The 25,332-nt window shown below is 38.8% G+C and overlaps 1 protein-coding gene across 1 annotated transcript in view; it reads right to left on the bottom strand.

Annotated features, from left to right (window-relative positions):
* Window positions 1-756: 756 nt before the first annotated feature.
* The window catches only part of LOC129778905 (zinc finger protein 658B), a 65,101-nt gene continuing 40,525 nt past the window's right edge, over window positions 757-25,332 (bottom strand). The window contains exons 17-28 of the mRNA XM_055786084.1: window positions 23,517-23,600; window positions 22,853-22,936; window positions 22,045-22,128; window positions 21,568-21,651; window positions 21,221-21,304; window positions 20,648-20,731; window positions 19,969-20,052; window positions 13,332-13,415; window positions 12,879-12,962; window positions 11,927-12,094; window positions 11,462-11,811; window positions 757-5,783 (exon numbers count right to left, since the gene is read on the bottom strand). Coding sequence (XP_055642059.1) covers window positions 5,179-5,783; window positions 11,462-11,811; window positions 11,927-12,094; window positions 12,879-12,962; window positions 13,332-13,415; window positions 19,969-20,052; window positions 20,648-20,731; window positions 21,221-21,304; window positions 21,568-21,651; window positions 22,045-22,128; window positions 22,853-22,936; window positions 23,517-23,600 — 1,879 coding nt within the window. The 3' untranslated portion in view covers window positions 757-5,178. The remainder of the gene's footprint in view (window positions 5,784-11,461; window positions 11,812-11,926; window positions 12,095-12,878; window positions 12,963-13,331; window positions 13,416-19,968; window positions 20,053-20,647; window positions 20,732-21,220; window positions 21,305-21,567; window positions 21,652-22,044; window positions 22,129-22,852; window positions 22,937-23,516; window positions 23,601-25,332) is intronic.

Raw genomic sequence — 25,332 nt, forward strand, 5'->3', positions numbered from 1 at the left:
ATAAATAAAATTCTGGGATGCCAGATGTTTTTTTCTCCAATTATGCGATGAAAATCTGAAATATCTGTAAATATGTGCTAGTGTCTGCAAAACTGGCCAGTTTCGTTTATCATTTGGAACCAATAATGTTTTGTCACTATTTTAAACAGCCTGCAGCAGAAATAAAAGGTTGTGACAAAAGTTAAATGTCTGCTAATTCGTGAACATATGTGCGAATGTGGCATCTCTGATCAGATTTGGCAACCAGCAGAATGAACGCCTTGTCACTTGATGTTCATCCTCTCACATTCATAGGGCCCTATTCCAGAAAACGAGACGAATTTCATTGAAATGTTTTATTTGGTAGACTGGAGAGACTTCAGTCAGTTTTTTCTCGGTATGATCAGTGTTGTCAGATGAGAAGCATGTTTTTGTTTTGAGAAAAGCATCCAACAGGTTCAAAATTGATCAATCGATACTCTTTTCTCAGTGCCAAAATTAAAAAAAATAACAAAAAGGAATAAGTTTCATATATTATTTGGTTTCTTTTAAATTTTGCTCCTCGAGCATATGGTTTCATGACTCAGACGATTTGTTATTATGGATTTATTGGGGGCAATATTTGTTCACCTAATCAACGATTTATCAAAAAAAGTTTTAGCTCTATATATATATATATATATATATATATATATATATATATATATATATATATATATATATATATATATATATATATATATATATATATATATATATATATATATATATATAGAGTGAGGAGAGTTGCGTGATGGTGATGTGACAATTGTCATCTCACCTCACACGCCGAGTAGAATCAGGCCGATCGAAAGAACGAAAACCGCCGAGAAAACACGTACGGAAGCGTTGCAGAGCTCCAGATGGACTGGTGAATAAAGAAAAAAGGATCCGTCAGCAGAAGAACTGCTCAAAAAAACGCAAGGACGACCACGACGACCAAGGCGAAGAGCTGAATGACAGCGAAACCGAATTGATGAGATAAAGAGCCTGATCACGAACGCCCATTCACGGTGAAAACCAAATGAATTCTATATAACCTTGCATACAATCCATTTCGTTTTCACCGTGAAGTGGCGTTCGTGATCAGACCCAAACTCTGCCGGTACACACTTTGAGTGGAAATAGGTGAATACGCTGGAAAATCAAGCCAATGTTGTGTCGCGTGGTAAATCTGCTGAAGTTTTTTCAAACAAACGATCTTTGGTGGAACGGCCATGCGCAGTGAGGAATATCAGTTGGAAGTCCCAGAACTTCTGCCCGATTAAGATGTTCCTGAGATACGGCAAGCCACTGTAGAAGATCGAATCAGCATATTTTGAAGCAAATGGATTGGTCAATGTGGTGGATGCACGAACCAAGACTGGTTTGCTCAGACGCCCAATCCCCAAGCTGGCGCCTTTATCTATATTGGATTGGATTCCCTTGGAAATTGATAAAACATTTGCCGACCCTATGTCATTTCTAAAGGAAGTATATGCGTGCCATCGAGGACCGAAACCCACAGTCAACACATCAGTAATAATTTTAAATCTGAATTGTCAGTTTTTGCAAAATTCAGGACCCTTACAACAAGTACTTGTTTTGAATGTTGGTTCCTACACTTGATTGTAACTCTGTTGTATTCACGCTCAGTCTCGTGGTTCGCTCTTTTAAACTTGGCCATTATCAAAGAATGACCTGTATTCTTCTTCTTTCTTTGTTTTTAAGAGGCTTTAAAATGACCTGCATTTAAAATGAACAAAGATCCATCTATCAAAGTTCGGATAGTTACTTCTATTCTAATACAAGTTCATACAAATTCAATCGGATCAGTTCCAAATTTGTTTGTAACATGGTTTATCATTCTAAATGCACTTTACATTTCTGTTTCATTTTAATCAGAAATACATTTTCGAAAAACCTTTTTTTTTTTGGATTAAAAAAAACTCAAATTTTGACAGCTGTACGACACAAATAAATGAAGTCCGATTGAGCTGATATTTTGCACAGGATAGCTTTTCGAGAGAATCAACATTTTAAAGAAAGTTCCGTTCAAAAATTCTAGATGGCCATTTTCATTGGTACTCTAATATGAACCTATCCAGAAATATCGTCATCGAAAAAAAAATTGCCGTTATAGCGAAACATTTTAGGCCGTAAATCGAAAACGCCCCCCGAATTCCAGAGGGCCGCTGTAGCGAAATGCCGTATAAAGAGCGACCGTATAGCGAGGTATGGGTGTAACATCAAATTCACTGCAGTCATTGGAACTCTTTAGTTTAGTTCCGACAATTTTATAAATACAACTGCAAGCGCCCCTTATTTTTCAAGTTGTATTGAATAAACCGTATTTTTTGTAAGAGATTTGACAAAAGTCAAAATCTTATTTTTTAATAATTATCCCTCTCTTCGGGTGAACCAAATTCGGGTAAATGTTGTATAACCGTAAAAGTATCATTCATATTCGCAAATTCAACTTCGCCCTAATTCTTTCCGAGAATGACATCAGCAATTGAGGCGATTTTGCAAATTTGCTTTTTGCTTTTTTCGTCACTAAAATGCGCCACAACAAATAAGTCGTATTAAGAATGCTGTAAATCTGGCAAACAAACACATTAGAGACTACGGAAACAAAATGAAATAAGAACAAAAACGAAAAAAAACGAATCAAATAAACAAGTGCTATTGTATCCTGCGTTCGCGAGCAGAAGCATAGATCACGGATTGCAGCATCTCGTCTCATGACGAAAAAAGATGCTCGGTCCCTAGTCTAGCGCTTCGCTGCTTTCCTGTTTTGATTTGTTACTATTGCTGATATTATGTATGTGTTGATTTACTTTGTTGCTGTACTTCTGTTTTCATCAGTAATAGAGATTGGTTGTTGTTGTTGTTATTGGTGTCTCGATAATGTTTCAACGGTGGTTTATAATGTTCGGTTTATTGTTTATTTATTGTTACTGTTGTGCTTTAGAAAAAAAAGTCAACAAAAAATTGTGAACTGCTAATGCAAACTCTCAAAGCTTATATCGTTTTGCTCTCAAATAAACCCAATTTGTTGGTTGCCTTCAAACATTTCGAGCTGTGAGTTTCACACGCACAGTTGCTTTATGATTTTTACCAACAATTTTACTCTCCCTCGGTTATTGTGGGAGTGAAGTGTTCGGGCTTACATTTACATTATCTGTTATTATTAGAAGAAGAATCTTTTCCAGACTATTATTATTCTGTACGAATTAAAATTAGTATAGTTTGTAGCTGTTTTTGAAGGGTGATTTTTTTTTCTTCTACTCGTCGAAACCAGCGGTCTGTTGCGGGTGCGTATTCTTCTGGACCGCTGCGGCTTCGATCGCGTGTGACCGGACCACCCTCCGAGTTATATTCTATTGCGTAGTATGCTTGTGGATAAAACTGGTTACTATTGTTTATAGATTTCTATGGAACTATTGTTAAGTTATGGTTAAATAAAACGCGGGAGGTCAACCCCTCCCGGTTAATTGTTTGATTGATAGGTGCTTGTGTGTGTTAAAAATGAAAACGTTCTGTTCTGTGGAAAATCAGAAAACCCTCAATCAATTTCTTTTTTGTTGTTTCTCACGATACTTTTGTTCTTTTACATTACAAAAAACACACAAGACATAGAAAAATAATTGTTCTGCTGGGGGATTGTATTTTGTTGTCTCTTCATAGATGTGGTTTGCTTGGGGGGAAAGGAAATGGATGCACTATTTTTTATACTACTTGGAAAGTGCTGTGTATTTGTCTGTTGGATGCATGTTTTTTTTTTTAGTTTGTAAATGTCCTCTAGAGTGAACATTTGGTTTTTTTTCTTCATTTGGTCTATTATCAGTGTTGTTCTGTGTGTTGGTTATCGGTTGTCTTGGTGTGCGGATGTGTATGATTCGGTATGTCCCTTCTATTGCTAGTTTTGCATGAGTGGTGAGCTTCTGTCTGTTTCATTAGGTGTGTGTGACTATTACGGTTATGGTGGTGATTGTGCGACATGATCGTTTCCTTCCATGTCTGTCTTATATGGCGGCAGCAGTTATGGCGACTTCCCTAGTAAACGGCGCAGGAGATGAACTATGATGAGCTGTTATTTAATACGCACGATTGTTATTCATCTAGGTAAACTTCCGTCAGTTTGTGGTGCTCTTTTTTTTCAAACGATCATTTGTTTGTTGTTTTTTTTGTTTGTTTGTTTCTACTCTTAATAGTTACTGTTTTTTAATAATGTTGTACTATTCATTTAGTGTTACCACACTATTGCAACTGCGCTTCGTCTGTGCTTCAGTTCAGGCTCGAGTAGAACTTGCTTACTATCTCTTTTTGTTTCTGATCCAAAAATGTGTGTGTGTATTGTTTTTTTTCCTTTTCAGCAACATCCTCTTCCTACGCGCTCTCTTCGTTCAGTTCGGACTAACTTGCATTTATCAACTGCGGGGTAAAATCAATTACTATTTGTTTTATTTCACCTATTTCAACAACTTGCTTATTTTGTTAAGTATTGATTTCTATGATCATCTTGTAATAGCTTTACCTAAGGGTTCTGTGTTTTGTATTCACTGTTTTTTTTGTTTCATTAAACGGCGTCTATTTTGTTTCTATCCCGTCCGGCTGCTGTCTCACACGTATCGAACAAAAATGCTGCATCGCGGCGCTGCAAACAGTCAGCGTTTTGCATCGGATCTGTCGTTCTGCATGTGTGTATTGTAGCATTTGTGAGTTTTTTCTTCTATTACAATATATTTCAAGATTTTCGACCTAGCATATTTGTTTTTTACTATTTTACCATTAGTTTGTTTGTGTTTGTGTGTGTTTTTCCATCATTTCTTTATTATTTTTACTCATTACTTTTAGTAAGTTTTTTTTTCTCGATATTTGATATCGATTCATGTGTGTTAATCTGCTTGTTATTGTTTTCTTTTGTGTGTATATATATAAATGTATAGTTATATACCATAGTACTTTGTTGTCGCATACATGTTTCCACTATGTTGTATTACTGGTTACGAGTAACGTTTCCTCCTATATGTTTAAAAACTACTAATTGCAAATCTGTACTGTACTCCACTTGTTTGTCGCTCTACACTTGTGAAAGCGTATCTGTGTTGCTTCTGTTTAGTTTTTCAACTGGAGTGGCACACGTCTAGTTCCGCCCGCACCCGGCCACATTCTGCTCTAGTATACAACCGAATGCTCCTCCGATTGGGCCGCATTCAGGTGGTGCATCTGAATGGTGCCGACCCGGTTGTTCAGCCCATCCGGCATCGGATTAATTGTGCCAGCGTGGGTTATAATAGTAACCGGGACCGTATGGTGCTGTGGTGGCAGGGGTCCAGTTGGGCCCGGGCCCGGGACCGGCTGCTGGGACTGCTGCTGGTTTTCCGGGGGGACCGGCTGTCCCGGGGGGACCTGCGGGGGGCCCGGCTGTTGCTGTGGATGCTGCTGCTGCTGCGGCGGCGGCGGATGTGATGTACGAGGAGAAGGCTGTGTTCGGCCCGTTGAGGGTGAGGATTGTTGTTGCTGCTGGGCCGCCTGGTGGTGCAGGGCGAGTGCTGCCAGCTGCTGGGGGTTTGGCGGGGGCAGATGCATCGGGGCCGAGATGTGGTGGTGCAGCTGGTGAGCCTGATGCTGATGGGGAATCGGAAGATGATGTATCTGAGATTTCTGTTCCATTTTCGGTTGAATGTGATGATGCTGCGATGGATGAGTATTGGAGATGATCGATGTGATTGTGGAGGTGGCTTGAGCCGGGGACGTCACCACCGACGTGGGCTGAGATACTGTTTTGATTGTGTGTATTTTTTTGTTCAGTCGGAAACGGAAGGAACGACAAGAGAGAGAGAAACGATCATTTAGTTTTGGGGAAAAATTTTGCAATTTTTTTTTACTGTTTGTGACTCGGCAGAGGGCAGAGCCTTTTTGCTCAACCGTGAGTTACAATAAAGTAGAAATAATATCATCCATCATTCTTTTCTCGATTCACATTCAACCGAACCAATGGTCATTATTGGACTTTTGATAATTGTTGTTCATGGGTAGTATTTCGAAAGCACACTATTTAATCAAAAATATGTTTATAAGAAGGACAAACTTCAAAACCATTAATTGTTCAAACGGCAGCATGCATTGTTAGTAAAATATATATATATTAGTTTGATACCTACGAGTTGTTATCCTAAGAATTTTGTATTCCAGATAGAAACAGCAATGCTTATTTTAGTTTCGTTATCTGAACACATTATTTTGAGTGAACCCTCTCATTGCCTAATTATCACTATAAAAAACACGTAAAATTTCGTACCATATAAATCGATAAAATCTGATCGAATCGATTGTTACGAATTGTACATTTTGAAATGCTTCTGAAGTTTTCTCCACAACAAAATTTCGGGGATGCATCGAAGCGAAACTGTGTGAATAAACTTCATCATTGACATTATATTTCCCTACAAAACTACATCAGGCGTGTATGAAGTTCGATAATTTTCTGTGATAATCGCAGATCTAAATATGAACGCGTTGTTTTTTTGGTAAAGTGAATTTATATAACTTTTTGAACGATATATTAATATCAACTTCAGCGCTTATCATCCAATAGTTCAATAACGCTCTTTGTCACGATATTCTATTTCGCTTACTTTCCATTTCCTTGGTCGTAGATGGCGCTGACGTTTCTAGGGAAACTACGGCTTCTCTGTATTACTTGTGACATTTTAAACGCATAGCTGATATGCCAAACACGCCTTAATTATGTTGCAATTCCAACATGGAAGTCGGAAGAACTGCTTCAACGAAAAAAATCGTTCAGTTCCGTTCCGTGGATCGGGTATCAAACCCATCACGTTATGTTGGCCATGGGAACCATAATTGATACTTCTATAGACAAGACGGAATTCGACAGAATGTCATCGTTCTTTATGAAGTGGGATAAACGGAATCAGTTTATGAATGACCGAACATGAGCACGAAATACAGGATGGCGCATAAATCACGCAACGCTCTCTGAAGGGAAAAAAAATAACGATCACGCTGCAACTATCGAGTGTGTTCGTTCCTAAGCGGTTCAGTTGTCGACTTTGTATCGTTTTTTATTCGAGAATAAAGATTTTGTATCGTGAGACATTTTTTATACAATTTTTTTTGCAAATCGGTTGGGTGACATATGCGCCACCCTGTAGATCACCTCTAATAGAGGGCTCCAATTTTGTTAATAGGCCTAAAACCGGCAACAATACTGACAAAATATACTCGGATCGTGAATACAGTGAACCCTGTTATACAGCATAGAAGGAACTCGAGACGACTCGAAGGGCTTTATATTGTAAGCTTCGATCGAATTTGAACAAGTTGATCATATATTACAGTCAACTCCTCCTAATGCTTGTAAAATAAATTGAAGGTGCCATGAAATCTATCAAGTTAGGGAAAATATCGAAATACAGAACATCGAGTTAGGGAGAGTTGACTGTATATCATAGAAATATTGAACAAACTTGTAACATTGGTTAGATAATACGAGTATTCTGCATAAGAAACGGACCAAGAGAAAAGTCTTCCATCGAACCAGCCGCCCGAATGGAGAAGCCGCCCTAAAAAATCCCAACTGTGAAGATTAGTGACCGGATTGTTTATCAAATCGATAGATCGTAATAGAAAAAAAGCATTGTTTACCCTTCTATCTGTATAAAAATATTTGTAGGTCATCCAAACTTATGCCCCCGTAGCCGAGTGGTTAGCGTAACATATTATGCCGGGGGTTCGGATTCGATTCCTCTTCCAGTCGGGGGGATTTTCGTCAATGAAATTTTTTCCGACTTGGAACGTGATCACGTATGTACTAGAGCTTGCCACTCAGAATACAATTCTAGGCATCTTATTTGACTTATTCTATTTTGGTGACTCCCTTATACACCAAACTTCGAGCTCGTTTTTGTCATATGATCCGATCTTACTTAACCCATTAGTGCTCAGCGTATGAAATTTAATACGCAAAAATGCCCGTTTTTGAAAAACTGTTTTTGATTAAACTAAAGTGTTAAGCGCATTTTAAATGATACCACATGACAATTTAAGAGTGTTTTTTGTGTCACTGTCATTTCATCTGTCATTTTTGTTGTTTTGTTGTGTATTGAAGCTTGCAAAGTTCGAGTTTAAAGGAGTCGCAAAAATAAACATAAATTCATCAAAGTTTTACCTCTTAAAGGATTCTAAATTGCTCAAATCTGTGACACAACGCTACTAGACGAGTTTAAAAAATTATATCTAGCAAAAAATCCGGAGAAAATTATGAAACCGCAAAAAAATCTATGTTTACTTTTGAGCGTATGAAATTTCATACGCTATGCAACTACGGTATATTTTTTTTCAATAGGATATATCAGCTTCCCGATAATCCGGATGAGCTGTACAATTATCTGATTGATTTGGACGATGACGCTTTCGAAAATCTAGTGTCAACAAATAATATAGACTTTGTCATCGTGCCCCCAAGCTGTGGAGACAGTGATGTGGATGCTGGAGATAGTGATTTGGAGGATGGCCTTTCCGGTTTTGGCAAACAAGTGAATGTGGAGAGCAACATTGAACGAGGCCAATCACAAAAATGCTCCTCGGGCAGCAGCAAGAAGCGGAGAGCCAGACACTGGGAAAAATTACCTCAAATTCGGATGTGTGACATAAATCCAGCAAGGATCGAGTTCATGCAGATCAAGCCTAAACACTTGATGTCATCGGAAGTTAGGTTTGACGAAATACATCATTTCATTAATACGAATCCAACTGGTGGGTTTGCACCCTTCGGAGTGCTTTTTCAGGTACCATACTCAGTGATACCAAATCCGATACACTGCCGTTCTACGTATAACTGTACTATATTCTATGCAATCCCTATGAACCGTGGGACAATTATGCGTAGAACGGCAGTACACGAAAGTGCTATTAAACCATGAAAATGGTTGTTGAAGTTGAATTTTATGAAATAAAACCGTTTTTTTCGATATTCAAATGATTTCCATTTTTGATACTGTTTCGGCTCAGCGTATGAAATTTCATACGTCAGATATCTCAACTTCCAAAGAACTCCAAACCAAAATACTGCGTTTGCGGCGCAATCTTCTAGGAAACGGCTGAAACGAATTGGACGTAACAAGTTTATTGAGTATATTGAGAATCCTTTAAAGTTTTATTGGAATCAATCCACGGGCTCCGAAAATATGGCGGGAACAATTTCAGTGGCCATAAATTCCCTAGGGAACTAGTCACTCTATGATCAGACCCAAATTCCGTCATGCGACATATCGATCTCCAAGGTTTGTCAAAACTAGCTCATTGGAGACCATTTCGAGGGTTTATGGGCCACATTTGGATAACCCGGTCGGACTCCGAATGACCTGCAGCTCAAACTTTAGATCGAGATAGGAGAAAGGCACAACTACAACTGTAGATGGATTAAAGATTTAGATTTAGAATTAGTATGCTCAAACGCTTGAATTATCATGTTTATAATCATAAATAAAGAAATCAGTGGATTGCTATACATTTTCGTGCATATTACACTAGAAAATAATGAAAAATATTGATCAATTGCACCCCAAAGATATGTTTTGAAATTTTCCGCTAAAAATTTTCCAAACAAACGTTTAAGGAAATTTTTCAACTAAACATTTCATAACGTTTTGTCACTTTGGCACTAGTACTGGTTTTAAAAATAGCTGGGTATAATTTGAACAAAACATTTGGAATATTTACATTTTCTGAAAATCGTGATCAATTTACGGTTTACGGTTCCAAAAATCTGTACCATCGAAGATATTCGTTGGAGAGAAAAAATTGCTTTATTAGATTTTTAGCGTTAGGTAACAAAAAGGGAAGGGGGGTTTGTCTTGCGTTACTTATTGTTACATAGGGGGGAGAGGGGATAAAAAACCGTATTTTTAGCGTTACGTAATTTGTGCACGACGTCTTATCACGACGCGTAACAAGCAGAACAAGTGATGTCTGCTGCTTTGAGTGTTAAGCGAGAAAAAAAGACGCAGTTCTACGTCAAAAAGAAAATCATTGAGACTGTCCGACTATATTTGTATGTGAACGACTCAGTCGAATATTCACACTGCGAAGGTTATGATATGTATGTATTTGGTGGGACAAGGTCAGTGTTGTTTAGTATGAACTGTTGAAACCGAACGAAATAATCACCAAGGCATCGGCATCGAATGAATTTGATTCGATTGAGCCGAGCAATAGCTGCGGTGAATTTTTATAAAGAACATGAGAACTTAATTAAATTTAATAATTTAGTATTTTTAAAAGGTTTGAAACACATTAAAACGTTCAAATCCACGTGCTTCGAGACTTGAACGATTGACACATTGTCTTGTCTGTCTCGATTCATTTTTGAATAAACTTAGTGATTCATAATCGAAGTTAAACGAAGGAATACTGAATACTCAAAGGATCAAACCCAGTCCCATGCACTTCTCGAACCCCAAGTAAAACGTCATGTAAATTTAGGATAGTCAATGGATAGCCTTTCAGTAGTCTTCAATCATCGATCATTTTCAGGTTTTGAGCTCTTAGTTCGCATAAACTATAAATATTGTACAAAATGATTCAAGCTCGTCGCATTTTGCTGAAGAAGCAATCTTTCCTGGGAGATTGTCGAATTCGATGTTCTGTAACTCGACATTTTCCCTAACTCGATATTTTCCCTAACCTCCCTAACTTCATGGCACGTTTAATTTATTTTACAAGCATTCTTCTCACCATAACTCGATGGTCCCTTGGATATCGATTTAGGGAGAGTTGGCTGTATTTTATTTCCTTCTACACCAGAGAGATTAGGCATCCAGTTTAGATTGACATCGTTAGTTGCAGCAGTTGTTTTAAGGAAAGTATAAATTTCCAAACTAGCTTTAGAGTTGCATATTTTTTCGCTTGGAAAACTGTATGCTGTTGGAGTCTATATGTCCCAGCTCCTGTAGATTTATTCATTTTAGACACATCGAATTAAACACGAATGATCCTGGACGAGTTTTAGCACCACATTTTTCCCTTTCTTTGCGATTGAATTCAATCACCATGAAGCGAACGCTGAAGTAAGATAATTTGAAGATAATTTTAATGGAATAACCCCAAACGGTTGACATATTATTTTCACTGTCGCTATCTTATACAAATCGGATTTCTGCGAGGTTATTTTTGGACTTTTCTTTATCTGGTAATACAAGCGCTGTTAAAGTAATGCCGTTGAAATAGGTTTTAGAAGCAATCCTTCCTATACGTGGTTAAAATGCATTCACAATTCAATCTCATTCTACTTCATTGCAACATACGGTTAACGCAAAAATTAAACTAAATATAAGCTAAAATTAATGTTAAAACTAAATATAAGCATGTAATTATACCACTCAAACACTAACGCAATAAAACAATAGAGTACAATAGAAGGCGAAACACTTACAGTACTCACCGGTGGACTTCGGTTCTACCTTAATGTGCGGCAGCTTGGGCAGCACAGGCATAACCGCGTCCGGGTGGGTTTTCTTCATGTGCCGCAGCATATTGCCACGCTCGACGTAGGACTTGCTGCACTGCGGACAGTGGTGATTCTTTTCGCCGGTGTGAGATCGCTGATGGGACACCAGATGTCCCTTACAGATAAAGTCCTTCGGACACATGTCACAGCGGAAGGGCCGCTCCATCGGCTGACCCTTGGTATGGCTGCGCTGGTGGAACAGCAGGTTACCCTTGAGCGGGAACGACTTGCCGCACTCGTCGCACTGGAACGGACGCTCGCCGGTGTGGGACCGACTGCTTGCGGTGGGGCCGAAGGTGGGGGAAAACAGAAATTCACACGAATTAATAGATGTGTACGAGAATATTTTCTGTCTAATAAAATTCCCATCAGGTAGAATTATACAGTTACCTCATGTGGTTGATAAGATGCTCCTTCCGCGTGAAGGTCTTATTGCACACGTTGCAGCAGTGCGGATTGTCTCCGCTGTGCTGACGCATATGGTTGTTGAGATGCTCCTTGCGCGTGAACGTTTTGTTGCAGTACTCGCATTTGTGGGGTGAGTCGCCGGTGTGAAGCCTGCAGTTTCCGGAAAAATTACAGATCATACAAAGTTGCGTTATTAGTGCAGCTCATGTGACCATCTCATCAATCTTACGCGCACAAATATACGAAGTAACGAATGGACTTTTGAGGGATGATATATAAACGTAAAACCAAAAACGAGTAGGAAACAGTGGATTAAAATGGCACAAGCAATGAGTTAAAAACAAATCTAAGGTTTTTAGAGAAAGCGATGGTCGTTCGATTAGTTGATTATTGTCGAGAGAATCGAATCAAATCATAAGAGTAAAAGCAGATATACAGGACTCGGTGTGTTGTAATGGTTTGTGTGTTTACTGTTTTTCTGAAATGATTGGGAATGGGTCCACCAACGAAATATGATTTGCTCTTTTGGTTAAATGATGAATAAAAAACGGTTAACACGATGAAAACGGAGAGCAGCACAGGCACACCTTTTTTTGTTCGGAGAAATTTGGCTAAAAAAATACGCACATTTTTCTGCAAGAATGATGTTTTTTTGACGGACGAGAGAATGGATTGTTTGATTGAAGAGAAATATCAATTCATTTTTCTCATTGCACATATGCACATTTAAAGGATGACACACAAAAATGCTGCGCATTTTCACAGGGCTAAATTTTCCAACAAATTTAAAGTGTGGAATAAATACTAGCTGAATTTTTTGTTGCTGAAATGTTTTTCTTGTTATTATCTATGAAGTGGCAAGTGACAAGCGAGACAAACTGATTGAGTGTAGGAACGAGACGAAAACAGATAAAATTTTGCGAACGGCCCTCACCTGACATGATTCTTGAGGTGTTCTTTTCTGGTGAATGACTTGTTACAGTACTCACACCGATAGGGAGACTCTCCGGTATGCAATCTGTTGGGTAAGAGCAACAAATAACGAACAAAAAAGAAAGAAAGAATGACTCGACTGTCTGTCTCGATGCATTTCTGTTACAAAATCTCTTTTCGAATCCATAACGACTTAATAGTTTTATCAATTCAGCAAAATAAATCACAAATACCGTCTCTATTTGACCTTCACTTTATCTAGAACGATACATTTGCTTTTGAATTATTGCTCAGGACCATCAAGGCTAAGTCCATGTTTTTTCTTCTTTTGAACGAAAATTGAAATTATTATAAAAATAATGTGGGATTTTAACTATCAAGAACAACTAAACCAAAAACGTAGAACTGAAAAAAGGATAGAAAATTAAAACAAAATAATTTCGTTTTCCCTCACCTGATGTGATTGGTTAAATGCTCTTTTCGGGTGAATTTCTTCCCGCAATATGTGCACTGATAGGGAGTTTCTCCGGTGTGCAATCTGTATTTAGATTTTTGATCCGAGAGTGGGTTGGCGGGCGAGAGGGGAGAGAAAACGAGAGAAAGTTGAAAAATAAAACAATGAAAAAAAAATCTACAACAGTGGAACGAACGACGGCGGGAAAAAATAGTAAACAAAAGAAGGGAGACCGGCTTGTTGAATAATAAAAAATGGGAAAAAAGTATATATGAAAGGATACCGGGAACGGGGGGAAGTGTGCATTATGGGAGTTTTAATCACTGTACAAAACATAACAAGAATCGTGTCCGATAGACCATATTGTATAGGGTAGATAATAGATAGATAGAAGGATTAGCGGTCGAAATAAATTGAAAGTGTATAGAGGTAAATTTAATTTTCAAGCAGAGGCATATTTGTACATTATCGGTTTACAAATTCTATATTGACTAATACAACCACTTCAGAGGATATTAAGATTTCCAATATTGTTGATCATATTTGTGTAATGTTTGTTTATGATTATAGCTTCGAAACCGGCTGCGTTGGAAGCTTGCACCAAATGAATATGTTTCAAATAGTAGGTACTCTTGAATCACAATCTGCGCTGTATAAAAAAGAATACTGACGTGAAGGAACATGTGGAACTGAACCCAAAAAAATCAGAATAGAAAATCAATCAATCTTCATTACTGATGGATGATGATGACCCCGTAATCTACAGTTGATAAAGCCAAAAATGATTATAACAAGTTCTGCTTGTGAATTGCAGGGTAGTGAAATGGAACAATGCGTAACCGATGATCGCATTTATATTATAGTGACATTCAACCTTTTGGTTGGTTTTTCACTGTTTTTCACCACGGCTTTACATCCATTTCGAAGATAGAATGTCGAGAATGAAAATTGAACTTGAGACCTTTAGCGTGAGATGTACGAATGTTAACCACTTCGACAGATCACTTACAACATAGCGTTGAGTTTGGACTTTATATAAAATCTAAGCATGAGCTCCCTTGAGGCAAAACATTTTAGGGCTTAAGTTTCTCGTGGTTTCTGAAATGCCAAGATCAAAGAGACACTTTCCATATGGTTTTTCGAGAACTGATATGTTTTTACACACTTTATCGATGATTACATAGAAATTCATATTTGGTTATTGTGAAAATATTTGTGAATTTTCTAGTGAAATATGCACATCTATATAAATGAAAAAGAATCACCGAATGTAATCGCAATACTCGAGAATGGATCGTCCGATTCGAGCTGCCTTTATTTTGTTGTGTTCGTCTCTGGACGTACAATTTTGAAAGTAAAATGTACGTTATATCGAAGTTATCCTGTAACTGTTTTCGAGTTTGCTAATTTGATATAGTTCATTGATTCACACCACCGTGGATATTGAAACTGTACATTAGGTTGCCAATGAATGTATGGGAAAGAATCGACCCTAAAATTTCAAAAAGTTACCCTATACAAAATGTTCAACACCTCGAAAAAACACCCTATGCAAAATAGTAGCTCAATCGGACTTAAGGGAGAGTGGCGCAAAGCGGTCAAAGCGGTCAGTTCCAGAGTGTCGATTTTTGACAATAAATTTTTTTTTTCGAGATGACACTAGATCTCGATTCATGCAATTTTAAGACATTTAGCGTTAAAAATTTTTTCGAAAATTTCGATTTCCTTTACTCCCCCCTTGGGTGATTATTCGATTTTCATAAAACTCAAACTTTGATCACTTTGCGCCACTCTCCCTTAAGTCCGATAAGGCTGATATTTGGCATAGGGTGTTTTTTGAGGTGGTGAACATTTTTATGGGGTAACTTTTTGAAATTAGAGATGACAATTTTCATTGGCACCCTACTGTACATACTATTGTACATTTTGTACATTTTATTATAGAAACTTTAGTTTATTCGACTCTAACCGTGAAAAATTCCAATGAAAAGTTCTGGGCTAGAACATACGAACGGTCACTTCTTAGTGAGAAAACGTAAATGTTCCAAAGTATTCATATCGAATTTTTGGAAAGACAAAGTTCGCCGAGTCAGCTAGTTTTTCCTAAATATTAGGTAACATCTAGTGGCATCATCTTCTTCTTGAATGGCGTTAACGTTCCTTGTGGAACTTTTGCCGTCTCAACCAGCATTAACTAGCGTCATTTATTAATACATAGTCGAGATTTCTTAAGCCAAATAACACGCCTTAAATGTATTCCGAGCAACAAGCTCTAGAATACGCGTGACCACAGTGCAAGTCGGAAAACCATTTTTTTGAAGAAAAATCCCCCGACCAGAACGGGAATCGAACCCGAACACCCGACATGATAATGTGAGACGCTAACCACTCGGCCACGGGTGCTCAACTGTGGCATCATATGTATGCCATTTTACGAAACAATAGTGAACAACGCTGATGGAATTATTATCCAGCACACCCTGGCAAACCATCACTTGAAAAATAGAAGAGTGGTGTCAAAAACACGACCGCATTACTAACGTAGGTTAAGAAATGATTTTAATCAATTCATCTGTTTATCACTTCCGACATTATTTTAGGAAGAAAATGAATGTGATAATTTTTAATGGCCCTCATGGTGGTTTAATCATTATTCTACCATAGCCTAAAAAACTCTAGAATTAACTTTCAGTCTTAACAAGGCCTGTTAACTTTTCGCTGGCCAGAAGGACACTGGAATTGAAACGATGATCATGTATTCGATTAAAGGCTTCATATTAATCTTTTATACTCTCGTCTATACATTGAGCGCGACCAATCAACACACATCCACCGGAAACCCATCAGCAAACGCATAGCTTGTTGCGTTGCTTCTTAAGTATTTTTTCGTAGAGCATGTATGCTTTGCAAGCGCACTGATTTCTTGCATTGAGTGATGTGTACGACTGGCACAGCGGCAAAGTAACATGAAGTCAATTTGAAAATTATCAAATTAACTCTAGGAAGAGAAACCGCAAAAAACATCTTTGATACTGTCACATTGTATCTCGTCGCTATTTTACTAGCTTATTCTGACCAAAACGCAGGATGTTCGTTTAGATTGGTTTGTTTTAAATAATGTATAAATTTCTGTTTAGAGCTCGGGATGGAATGTTTCCGAGATTTAGAAACCTGAAAGAAACAGCCGATTGGCTCGATGAATCGACAAATGTTGTGACGAATGTGCTGCTACACAGTGAAGTGAATGTTCGATTCAATGCACTCGGTCCAAACATTCGGCGAGTATTTGGATCGAATGTTTATTGTTTTTATTTACCATCAAAAACGTTAGGAAACTGGATGACGATGCGAGTATTGAAATTGCTGCCGTAGCAATTGTACTGATATCGGGCTGTAAATTAAAAATGCTTGAAATTAACATTATTAAACTGCAATATTTTGCCGAATATTTTGAATTTTATGCATCAATTTCATAGTTCTTCTTCTTCTTCAATGGCACTAACGTTCCTAGAGGAACTTCGCCGTCTCAACGTAGTATTACTTGCGTCATTTTTATTAGTACTTAGTTGAGATTTCTATGCCAAATAACACGCCTTGAATGCATTCTGAGTGGCAAGCTCTAGAATACGCATGATCACAGTGCAAGTCGGAGGAAATTTCTTTGACGAAAAATTCCCCCGACCAGAACGGGAATCGAACCCGAACACCCGGCATGTTAGTTATGACGCTAATCACTCGGCCAAGGGAGCACCCCGATTTCATAGTTCCTTCATCTAAAACTTGTAAACAAACCAATCTGTCAAAGATAGATTCGGACGAATCGTGTAGCGGTGTATCGAATGTCATCGTGTGCCGAATCAACGAATGACAAAAATCCTTTGACTCGTGCCACTCGCGTTGGAAGGTAATCCACAACGAACGGAGTACCTTCCAACGCGAATATTCGACACTCGACATTGGAGGTTCGTAGCTCGTCAGTCGACTACACGATGCGTCGAATCATCGAGCGTCCAGCATTCGAGGGTGTTCGTAGCATCGTGTATTGCTGGCTTTAGTCGCGGCAATACATACACATACTCTTTACAAATACACAGGTCGAAGGTTGTGCAGGCCACTGAACATTCAACAAGAGCCAATGGTTGTACCACTCATGACAACTCTACACAAACTGAAGATTGTACCGCCCAGTGACTATTCTACCCTGGATTCCTTGAGTCCAGAGAGAGGCACCACGATTGATATGAGGTACAGACTAGGGGGGCGTCGCTGATTAATGATCAGTTACACCCCAATGGGAAGTATCCCGTGTCGGCCACACATACAGAGTACTGAAGACTGCAACATCCCAATTATGAGAATCTTTGTAATACTAACCTCGAGCTAACTATGGACCTAAACGAAAAAAAAGGACAACGATTGGGAACTCGGTTCTTGGAATAAGAGGATTCTACTCGAACCAGCACGTGTGGCAATTCTGGTGAAAGAGCTGTGGAAGGTGAATATTTGGTTGCGGGCAACCAAGAAGTGTGCTGGCCAAAGTCTGGTAAAAGGGGTTTTCGGTCGGTGACCCGATAGAGGGAACTTCTTTTAATTAACAAATCTACTACAGCGGCGGCAGTAGGAGAAAACGTGGCGTCGATCTGTAGTATCTACTTCTCAAGCTGGAATATCCGGAAGCACACCTGGAAACACCCAAACAAAGCAGCCTGCTCTCAGATCGATAACTTTCTGATTGACGGTCCGCACTTCTCAAACGTTATCGATGTGACTTTCGAGGACCGAATGTCGACCGGAACCCTTTGTTGGTGAGAACCAATGCAGTTTTCGAGAGGGACGTTCCACAACGGACCTCAACGGTTCACCTTGCGACTAATCCTCGATAAGTTCAGCGAATACAACTTGCAAGCGCCAGGAACATCAAAACATCGGAGTCTTTTGTGAAATCAGCCAGTCTGAAGCAAGGTGACGGACTCTCGAACCTGCCGTTTGACATAGCTTTGGAAGGTGTAGTATGGAAAGCAGGCTTGTAAAGGAGTGGTACCATTATCACGAAGTCTCACATGCTTTAAGGCTTTGCGGACTACATCGACATCATCAGCGCCAACCGTAGAGCCGTAGACGAGGCCGTAGTGTCTTTTAGGAGGGAAACCGCGAAAACTGGACTCATCATCAACTAGCAGAACAAAGTACGGAGGAGAAGAGCGTGGTAGTTCGTCGGATGTTAGTACTGCGATGGTGTTGGGTGGATACTTTTGAAGTGGTCGATGAATTCGTTTATCTTGCTACACTTGTAACGCGTGATCATGATGTGAACCGAGTTACCGTAGCATGCAATTCCGCACAAAATTCGCGCTGTATGAAACCCTGATCCTCTTGGTGGTGACTTACGGTCACGAAGTGTGGACACTGAAGGAAGCCGATCGGCAGGAACTTGGAGCCTTTGAGCGTATGATTCTAGGATCAATAGTCGGTGGCAAACTCTAGAATGGTGTATGACGCAGGCGAATGAACTACAGATCGTACTAAATATACAAACATTTTGATATTGTGACCAGGGCTCTGCATAGTCATAGTCAACTGAAGATAGTCAGCTGACTATCTGACTGACTATATCCGTAGTCAGTTAGTAATGACTTGGCTTCTTCACGTAGTTTTTCCGCCAAAACGACTAAACCGTCAGTCGGGCGTTTAGTCACTATCTCCCTCTACCGACTCGACTATATAATTTCATTCTTCCCAGTCCAATTGTCCTCATTGCATTTTGAAGTGACTTCCCCCAAAACGAATTCGTTCATCTCTTTCTCTCTCCCATGTACGTGTGCATGCATCGATGTTCGAGTTCAACGTGGTTTGACATACGCTACAGGTGAGTTAGATTCTTTTGTAGCGTACACGAAGTCGGTATCGACCTGTAGCCATGAACATAAAAATAACGGCCGTAACGGTATTTGAGCCATGCCTAAAAGATGGGAAAAAATTGTAGCTAGCGATGGGAAATATTTTCAAAGGTTCATTTTACACATTTTCTAATGCACCAATCACCTTTACATTGTGTATATCATAATTGTTTTTCAAATTCAAAATTTGCAGATGAAATATGTTTTAAATAAAAAATCTTGTTCGATAGAAGTCGCATATCCAAAATTTCAGACAAGTTTATTTTTCAATTCACTATTGGTGCTCTATTTTTGACGTCAACACGCATAAGTGTTTATAAAATATTGTTCTTTCACTATTATGTATTGTTTTTTCGGCTATAAAACAGGAATTCAAAAGTCAACAGATAACAATATTGGAAACCTTAACCAGTATAATACAGTATCTGAGTCTCTACCAATAATAGAAGCAATATTATTACCAACAAAAAAATATGAAAAATCAACACCTAACAACAAATTACTAAATTAAAACTAGCTAATAAAAAATTATCAAGTCGCAGGGGCAGAGAGATAGCTGTACAGAAAGAGTTCAATTTCGACTAGGATAACAACAGTAGGAAAATGGGAATAGGGTAAACGAGAGAGGAAAAAACTATAATAGGGAATAGAATAAATTTGGCATTGTTTGTTTGCTTTGGGTGTATTGTTTTTTTTTGTTCTTGTTAGTGCTCTTGTGACAACACGATTCAACCGCTCACCTGACATGGTTCGTTAAATGCTCTTTTCTCATAAATTTCTTCTCGCAATAGGTGCAATGATAGGGAGTCTCGCCAGTGTGCAATCTGTGATAAGAGGAAGATACATGTAGAGTTTTTATATATATAAAGAGAGAAAGAGATGTGTGGGTGGTTTAACTGGGTTTAACTTTCTCACATACAAGACATGAGAGACAGATGCCACGTCGAATCGACAAGCGACAAGACGGAGACGCAGTTACGATCTCAAGATAAGAGATGGCGCTGCGCCGTGTCGTTACGCTTACGGATTGCGCGCTGGCAGCTAGGGGTGGAGGCGGGGAAGTCTGGATTAGACTGCGCACTTCTTGCTGTTTAAGGTGTGATGGTGAGGGGGGCGGTGGTAAGGAGTTTGCACTAAAATTTTGTATTGAACCCGGCTTTTTGATAATTGCTTTGCTTTGTTTATTTTTTTTATCAACGATTCCATATGAAATCCTTCTGATTTTGATTTTTGATTTGCCGGTGTTGTAACTTGTCTTACTGGCTATATACTGATTGGACTTACAAAAAATTGATTGACGGACAGAGAGACAAAGTGAGATGAATAAAAAAACAAAGAAAAACAAGTTGGGAATTTGTTTGTGGTTTTTTTTCTGATGGTCCTTATAAACTAAAGAAAGCAATAACACATCATCCTCACCTGGTGTGATTCGTCAAATGCTCTTTTCTCGTAAACTTCTTCTGGCAATACGAGCACTGATAAGGAGTCTCGCCCGTGTGTAATCTGAATGAAAGGCGGAAAATGCAAGCATACAGAGAGACACAACATTTTAGAAGAACGGTATCGGTTTTTGTACTTTGCACCAACAACATTAACGTAAGATAGAAAAAGAGAGATGTGTTCTTTGGTATTTTTTTGTTGTTGTTGAAGGAAAAGCTCTAGCAAAAAATAAGTCCCCAGGTCGGCCAAATAGGATCTATGTTTTAGGGTTTGTTAAGGTATTTCCAATAATTGGGGAAAATATACCGATGGCTTAGTTGACAAAACAAAAACAAACATCGACAGGTGAACAATCAAACTTTGGAACGGTAGTCAAGAGTGAGAGATAAACGGAAAAGAAAAACCAACCGGGGTCTTATTTCTCACCAAGCTTTCACTTTCATCAAGATGAGCACGATAGTGAAAATGTTCTGAACTTTTGTTCATTTTTTTTTGGATTATTTTTTTTCTGAGGGGATGAGTGAATGCTTCAATGAGAAAAACGATTCTCACCTGACGTGGTTCGTTAAATGTTCTTTTCTCGTGAACTTCTTTTGGCAAAAACTACACTGGTAAGGAGTTTCCCCGGTGTGCAATCTGCCGGCAGCGGACGCATTGCGGCGGTGTGTGGAAAATAGAAAGTAGACAAATATATATATTAGCAGCGGGCAAAAATCTTGTGCACAAAAAAACAACAAGACACGCGGAGAGATTTTGGAATGGGCACCGGTTCCGGAAGGGCCGCCGGTATACACACGCCACGATAAACAAATTCGTAACGAGTTAAAAACGAAACTCTAGGGGGGAAGCATTCGAGGAGGAAAATTTGGTTTTCGTGTCGCACAACAGCAATCTCTCACCTGAGGTGGTTTGTGAGATGTTCTTTTCGAGTGAACTTCTTCGAACAGTACGTGCATTGGTAAGGGGTCTCGCCAGTGTGTAATCTAGTTGCGAAAATAAATTGTTTTGAAGGTTAGATTTGTCTTCTCCGGGATCAATTGGGCCTTCTCGTGTGGGTAATAAATAATGCAGGAAGATGTGTGTGAGAGAGAAAGAGAACCATTTTTTCGACGGGAGGATGATGGTATGAGAGAGGTGATGATGAAGGTACCGGGCCTTGCTTTGAAGACCCACAAAAAAATTGATGAACCGAATCTTTAGAATTTACTCGTTCGTTCCCCAGCACAGCAGCACCTGAACGCTTGAGTGATGGAAGTGTGATCAAACAACGCTCGAATTAAGAGAGAAAATGGTCCCTAGCAAAGGACGGAAAGGAGCAGGATTTAATTGTGGCGGATTAACTTACGTTATTAGAAAAAAATAACATCGACTCTCACCTGAGATGATTCGTGAGATGTTCTTTGCGAGCGAACTTCTTCGAACAGTAAGTGCAATGGTAGGGAGTTTCGCCAGTGTGTAATCTAGGATAACATTGTTTTTTGCAGATTAGAGTTTGATTTCGAACGGAACAAATTTTTGGTGGTAAGAAAGACAGACATAAGAACAATATTAGTAGGACAAGGATGATGTGTATTAGTGGTAGTGATGAACTAGGTGCAAACCGGCTTCTACTTTTGTACAATACGTAATCTTCACATGATCTACCACCAGCGGTCTCCGTTGAACACTTCTTCAGTGGGATAAAAACACAGGGGAACCAGCATACTTCATAAAAATTACATGAATCTACACAAAGATAGGTTCAAGGAAGACCCCCGCAGTAATTGATCCCAACTCTACAGCCATTTTACAACTAAGAAAACTGATTTCTTTACATCTCAAAGTCTTTTACAGAACGTCTGATCTACTACTTTCTAGTAAACTCTATCACCATTTCATACAAAACAGTACGGAAGTTGAGAAACTCCGATTCTAGAGCCAGATTCCATATGCAATCTCGGAAGCTTTCTGGGTTTCGCGCGCGACACTTTAAACACTTTTGGTAATCGAATTTCAAAACAAGTTTCAGAGTTGGTTCGGGGAAAAAGAAGCGCACGCTAAAATGCTTGGTTTGTGGGGGCGGTGTGTGTGTGAGCGTATGTGTTTGTGATTTGAAGAACAATTTTGGTGGAACAGAGAGGATGGTCACAGAGAGCGGGAGGACACGGGGGGAAAATAGAATGAAACAGAGTGAAAGAGTCTCACCTGGTGTGATTCGTTAAATGCTCTTTTCGCGTAAACTTCTTCTGGCAGTACGTACATTGATAGGGAGTTTCTCCAGTATGCAATCTGTTTACAATATATGTTTATATATATATATAGAAAGAGAGAGAGAAAGAAATTGGCAGGAGGATGATGGTTTGAAGGGGATCACAAAATGAAGAGAAAATGGGGAAGAAGATGATGAAATAAGAGAAACACAGAAAAATTAGCATCCGATTAGCATGTTTTTCTGTATGAAAATTAATATGACTAAAACCTATATGAAGAAGAAATGAATCAAATCTACTGATACTCTACTGATGCTACTATTTGCTACTTGATCGTTTCTGAACCAAGGATCTCTCTCTAGGTGTGTATCCATAGTTCGGTCAAAGAACACGGTCTAATTCTTGATCAAATGTTGCGGAGAATTTTTTTCAGTACTTTGTGTCATCCGTAAGGTCAAAACCAATTCTCGTCAGTGGGAAGGAAATTTTGAGTATGACTGTGAGTTTTCTGGTCTATTGCTATTCCGTGATTCATTTGGTGGAAACGAAGGGATTGTTTAGAGCCTCATCATGAGCGGGAAATGATGATCAATAAAGAGAAACAGATAGAGAGGGGGTAGAATGACGGATGGGACGAAGCGTTGGTTTTGCAGCCTCACCTGACATGGTTTTTCAAGTGTTCTTTTCGCATAAATTTCTTCTCGCAATAGGTGCAATGATAGGGAGTTTCTCCAGTGTGCAATCTGTTGAGTAAGAGAGTACCTTTTCTTTGATACAGACCCAAACCAAACCAACACAACACATTCTAACAGAGGGAGGTGGTATCGGCAGGAACGTAGAGGGTTAGGGGGTAGGAGAAATTAGCGGAGGATGCACCACGACCAGCGGATTTCACGGGAGTAGAGGGGAAGCCCTTGAACCTGACTTTCAGATGTCCAGAATTCGGGAGTTTAACGATCAAATCGATGACTGAAGACTGTATTCGAAAACAGAAATTGACACATCAAATTTCCTGAAAATTTTTAGCCTGCGGGTAAGAACTCGAGTTGTTAAAAAAAGTACACAAATTTTATTTGAAAACCAAAATATCTCTCATCGATGGATTGTAAACAGCTCAGCTCATATTTTTATTACAAACAAAATTTGTCACTTAAAAAAAAGGAAAATTTAAGCTGCTCGAAAACTGCTCGAATCAGCTAATTCATTATCATCACAAAGTATTCCATTATGCAAGCGAAAGGACGCCCGCAATCAATTGGATGTGTCAACCGTTTCCTATCACTATATGAGGGCATAGCAATCACGCTTACAACTACACCAACGGCGCCGACAATCGATTATTCATATGCTGACCTTCCGCGAAACTTTTATCTCATCATTTTTATGAGTTTCGTCAAGGTGGCATCATCAAGGTATTCCATTTTGCGTATGAAAGAACACTCGCAGTTATTCAATTGATTGTTCTATCCATTTCATTCCAGCAAAATGGATTGCCTAGAATAAAATGGTATTGTACGAGGCATAGGAAGGTATAGCAGTTACGCTTGTGATTTGAGAAGCAGAAGCTTTCATTGACGATCGATGAAACTGCTCGAATGCGCTCGAATATTCATCATCATCGTCAATTTTTATTTTGCATGCGAAAGGTCTTCTGATTCAGCTATTCAACAGAAAGCTCCATCCGTCTCATTTCACCAAAATGGATTGTCTCGGATCGTTTTCCAAAAAGTGGTATTATGAAGTCATAAAAGAGCAGTCACGCTTACCACTACACCACCGAGATCGATGAATGATTACTCATATGCAGGCTTTCTGTACAACTTTTCATCTCATTATTTTCATTTCCGCTGTCGATTCTTTTCAATTTGAAGAATAGAAACTAACGTTGATGATTTTCGAATATGCGAATGGATGTTCAATTGGCAATTTCATCCACTTCGTTTAAAAAAATATCCGTTAATCATATTAAATATTAAATATATTTGAAAAAGCATAGCAGTCACGTTTACCATTAGACCATAGCAAATGATTATTCTTAATTGCTTTCTGCACGACTTTTCATCTCAACATTTACATGAGTTTCTCTTCAATTTGAATAACAGAAGTTTTCATTGATGATCAATTCTGCTCGAGCGAGCTTTAATATTCATTATCTCGTCGAAAAATTTCAGTTCGCAGCTATTCGATTGAGAGTTTCATTGATTTGATATTAAAAAAGGCATAAAAGAATAGCAATTACGCTTACCACCACGCCACAAGCGCCGGCAGTTGATTATTCATGCCGACTTACTACATAATCTTTTGCCTCGACTTGATCATTAGTTTTAGATAATACGTTTCGAATACAACAACGAAACTTGCATTCGAATGTAAACTGCCAGTTATTTTTGATTAATCAATTTTAACCTTTTGGATATCTCTACATCGATTCTTCTGTTTCGTTCATTTTTGTATTGTTTTTTTAAGTTTATTTCG

The sequence above is a fragment of the Toxorhynchites rutilus genome, chromosome 3 (genome assembly GCF_029784135.1).
Source record: "Toxorhynchites rutilus septentrionalis strain SRP chromosome 3, ASM2978413v1, whole genome shotgun sequence".
NCBI lineage: Eukaryota > Metazoa > Arthropoda > Insecta > Diptera > Culicidae > Toxorhynchites > Toxorhynchites rutilus.